At 35.6% G+C, this 3,585-nt stretch overlaps 1 protein-coding gene across 1 annotated transcript; it reads left to right on the plus strand.

Annotated features, from left to right (window-relative positions):
* Positions 1-1,179: 1,179 nt before the first annotated feature.
* Positions 1,180-2,796, plus strand: LOC112152989. The gene is made up of 6 exons (XM_024282849.1): positions 1,180-1,222; positions 1,368-1,688; positions 1,837-2,190; positions 2,270-2,401; positions 2,535-2,593; positions 2,680-2,796. Exons 1-6 carry the CDS (start codon positions 1,180-1,182, stop codon positions 2,794-2,796), a joined length of 1,026 nt encoding a protein of 341 aa, XP_024138617.1.
* The last annotated feature ends 789 nt before the right edge of the window (positions 2,797-3,585 follow it).

Here is a 3,585-nt window from a genome sequence, read left to right on the forward strand (position 1 = left end):
TATGAGGGCCTCGTGGTGTAAAAAACAGTGTGCAACAATCACATCTGGATTTCTTTCTTTCACTCTACCTACAAAACCTTTGGTGCATCTGACCATAGCTGTTGTTCCATCATTTCAGACACTCATGAAGTTTTCCCATTTAAGTCCTACTTGTTCAAAATATTCTGACGTGATACAAATATTTTCCTCTACTGTTGTTTTTTTTTTCTGGCAATGAATTAAAAAAATATATTTTTTTTTCTTATTTTGGCTCCATCCACAAATCGCTCATTGGCAACGAGTTGGCAGCTTCTCCCGAGCCGCTTTCAGTAGAAGGGTTGTGATCTTCAATCAAGCAAACTCATGATTGGCAACAGTAGCTCCCCTAAAAACATGACTTAGACCAATTCGGACCAATCACTGGCAACGGGTTACAAAATTGCAGTAGATGAAGAGGAACCCATGGTGACAGGCTTTGGATTCATTTCGCAAGGACCAGATGTAAGACATTTTCTATTGGTTTGTCAACACCTTGTTTTATCCAGTAAAATAATTGGGCTCTCCAAGAATTGTGAGGAGGGGCCAGGACCCCACAACAACTCAACCCCCAAAATTAAGCAGCTGCCCCCCGGGGAGAAGTCACAAGAAAATGTCATCAAGGTTAGCCCTCACAAGGGAGAGAAAGAGAAAAGGAAGATGTTTTGGAGGATATTGGGGATATGTATATAAATGTGTTCATTCTAGCTTAGATTTTTTTTTTGCTTGCTTTGTTCATCTTTTAAAAATGGTTTTGGATAAAATAAATGTCTGCAGTTTTTTGCTGGTCCATTTCTTTTTACATTTTTATTTTTCACCTAGATTATTTACAGCTAATTACATACGTTCTTTAACATAATAAAAAATGATTTTCAAAGCATTTTATCACAAAAAAAAAAAAAATTAAAAAAAAATTTGCAGTAGATCTAAGTTCTTGTTGACAGCCAAACAGTGTGAGGTGAAAAAATTATTGTAGTGATGTTGTTTTATGTAAGTAATGGAAAGTTTTGCTTGTTATATTTCCATTGAGGTTGTAACTGAGATGGCAGTTTGATTAGCAGCCAATCAGTTCATTCTAAAATGGTTCCCTCCCATTTTTTATAGCTACAAAAAAGAAAATCATCCTCTAACGCGACATAAGACATCTGCAGACCAGAAAATAAAATGCATGTCGTACTTTTCACACTGCTGTTACTTAAACTTGGATGTAAGTATGTGTAGAAATGTCAGTGCTTCAATATAAGAGTAATAATAATAATTAACAGTTATTGTCTTTTTGCATAGTTTAACCAACTGTAAATTATATATTGAATATACTGCAATAATTATTTTGTGTGTTAAAATGATTTTAGGTTGTACAGACAATAGAGTTGAACCAAAGGCTGCAAATGCTGGAGACGATGTGACCCTGTCCTGTTACAGTAAAAGCCAGAACTTTGGAATGTTTCTTTGGATCAAAGTTGTTCCTGGAAAAATGCCTGAATTCGTAGGAAAAGGATTCAGCAACGATGACAAAGAGACCAAGATTGGTCACTTTACAACCAAACAAGATGAAGGAAAATGTATTCTTCAAATTGCAAAAGCAAAGACAAGTGACTCTGCCTTCTATTACTGCTTAAAAAAAATAGACTTTCACATATTCTTTATGAAGGCAGTGTTTCTTGAAATTAAAGGTGAGTATTGATTTTATTGAATATCCTATAGTTTTAAAAACTTAATTAGGGAAGGTCAAATGTTTTGTTTGATAAAAATAAAGAAAATGATTGAAAGTGATTACATTTTGTTTTTTAGTATTTATTTGTTTTGTTTTTTTAATTCCAGGACCAGAATCTGATCTTTCTGCAGTCGTTCAAAATTCTGTTGATCCGGTTTCTGCAGGAGACGTTGTGGCTCTGCAGTGTTCAGTTCTCTCTGAGTTTAAAAGTGAAGCATGTCCAGAAGAACAGAGAGTGTTCTGGTTCAGAAAGACTGAAGATGATTCTCACCCCACTTATATTTACACCAGAAGCAGCAGTGATGGTGACTGTGACGGGGGTACAAAGGCTCAGCCTCTGCAGAGTTGTGTCTACAGTTTCTTGAAGAACGTCAGCTCCTCTGATGCTGGACTTTATTACTGTGCTGTGGCTGCATGTGGAAAAATGATTTTTGGGAATGGAACAAAACTGGATGTTCAAGGTAACCTACTTAAAAACACATTTTAGTTGTTTGTTAATAGTTTATGACAACAATCTTTTTTCATTTTGTTTCATTTCAGTTGACAGCACACATGATTCCATGAGCAACAATATATTTTTCTTTCTGTTTTTCGGAACCTTGGTTTTCAGTCTCATGATCATAACATTTCTAATTTGTGTCGTGTCAAAAAAATCCTGCGCTGTCTGCAAAGGTAAGAGGATATGCAGATTTTTGCATGTATTTCTTTCAGTAAAAAACTTTCAATTTATGTACATGTTTGTGGTTTAAATTCTTGATATCAGAAATCCAGTGTCATTATCTGGGATGCTTTCTTTCTAAAACAGTCTGTTTGCCGTGTACAGAAGAGCCTGAAACAGTCAATGATGAACGACAAAACCAGGACGTAAGGAATTTACATAAAGGCTAAAACTGTTTGTCCGAATTACGTATGTAAATTTTTTTATTTTAATTTTACATTTATTTTTATAGAGAAATTGGAACAATGTACTCTATACTACAACAGTCTATACCAAGAAGAAAGCAAAGGGAAGCAAAGGAGCAGCAAAGGAAGAGACCGTCTACAGTGATGTGAGAGTATATGAGTAGATTCAAGTATGTATAACACTGAAAACATGACGGATGATTTCAAATATGTTTGTATTAACAGAACTATTTTAACAGAACTGTGTACAAAAACTCAAAATTCAGTTTAAGCCAGATTGTTATTTTAAAACAGTCAGCATTCAAAGTTTATTCTCAGCGACTGGGTGCCTCAGTGGGCTAGGTGAAGGGCTGGCACCCAGGAGCCCTAGGTTCGATTCCCAGGGTTGTCCACTGATCCCCACCCAGATTTGGATCCTTTGGCAAGACCTTTGATGCTGCTGCCTAACTGGGTCCCTGTGCCCCTCAAGTACAGTGTTGTGTCAGGAAGGGCATCCGGCGTAAAAACTCTGCCAAATTACTGATGCGAAACAGTGGGTGCTGTTACGCTGTGCGACCCCGAAAGGGATAAGCCGAAGGTGAAAGAAGATTCAAAGTTTATTCTGTTTTGTTTTTCTAATTACCGTACATCTAAAGCTGAAGTTGAAAGAACTACCAACCATGATGTTGAACCAAATGATGTATATCTGCTTGAAAATCTTTGTAATAAAATATTTTTGTCAATACGAGTCTTTTTCTTTTATAATATGCTTCAAGTCTAAGATTTCTTCATGGTTTGGTTATTTGTAGGTAAAATTCTTGTTTATATTTTGTAATTTTTTGAAAAAAATATCTCTTTAAAAAAACTCAGTATTATTAATCAATAATTAAGATTGTATTTCCCTCCATTTTTTATACCCCCTAATTCATAAGGAAGGCACAAGGTTGATGGGGCCTATTGCTGCTGTTAAGTGA

The sequence above is a fragment of the Oryzias melastigma genome, linkage group LG10 (genome assembly GCF_002922805.2).
Source record: "Oryzias melastigma strain HK-1 linkage group LG10, ASM292280v2, whole genome shotgun sequence".
Classification (NCBI taxonomy): Eukaryota; Metazoa; Chordata; class Actinopteri; order Beloniformes; family Adrianichthyidae; genus Oryzias; species Oryzias melastigma.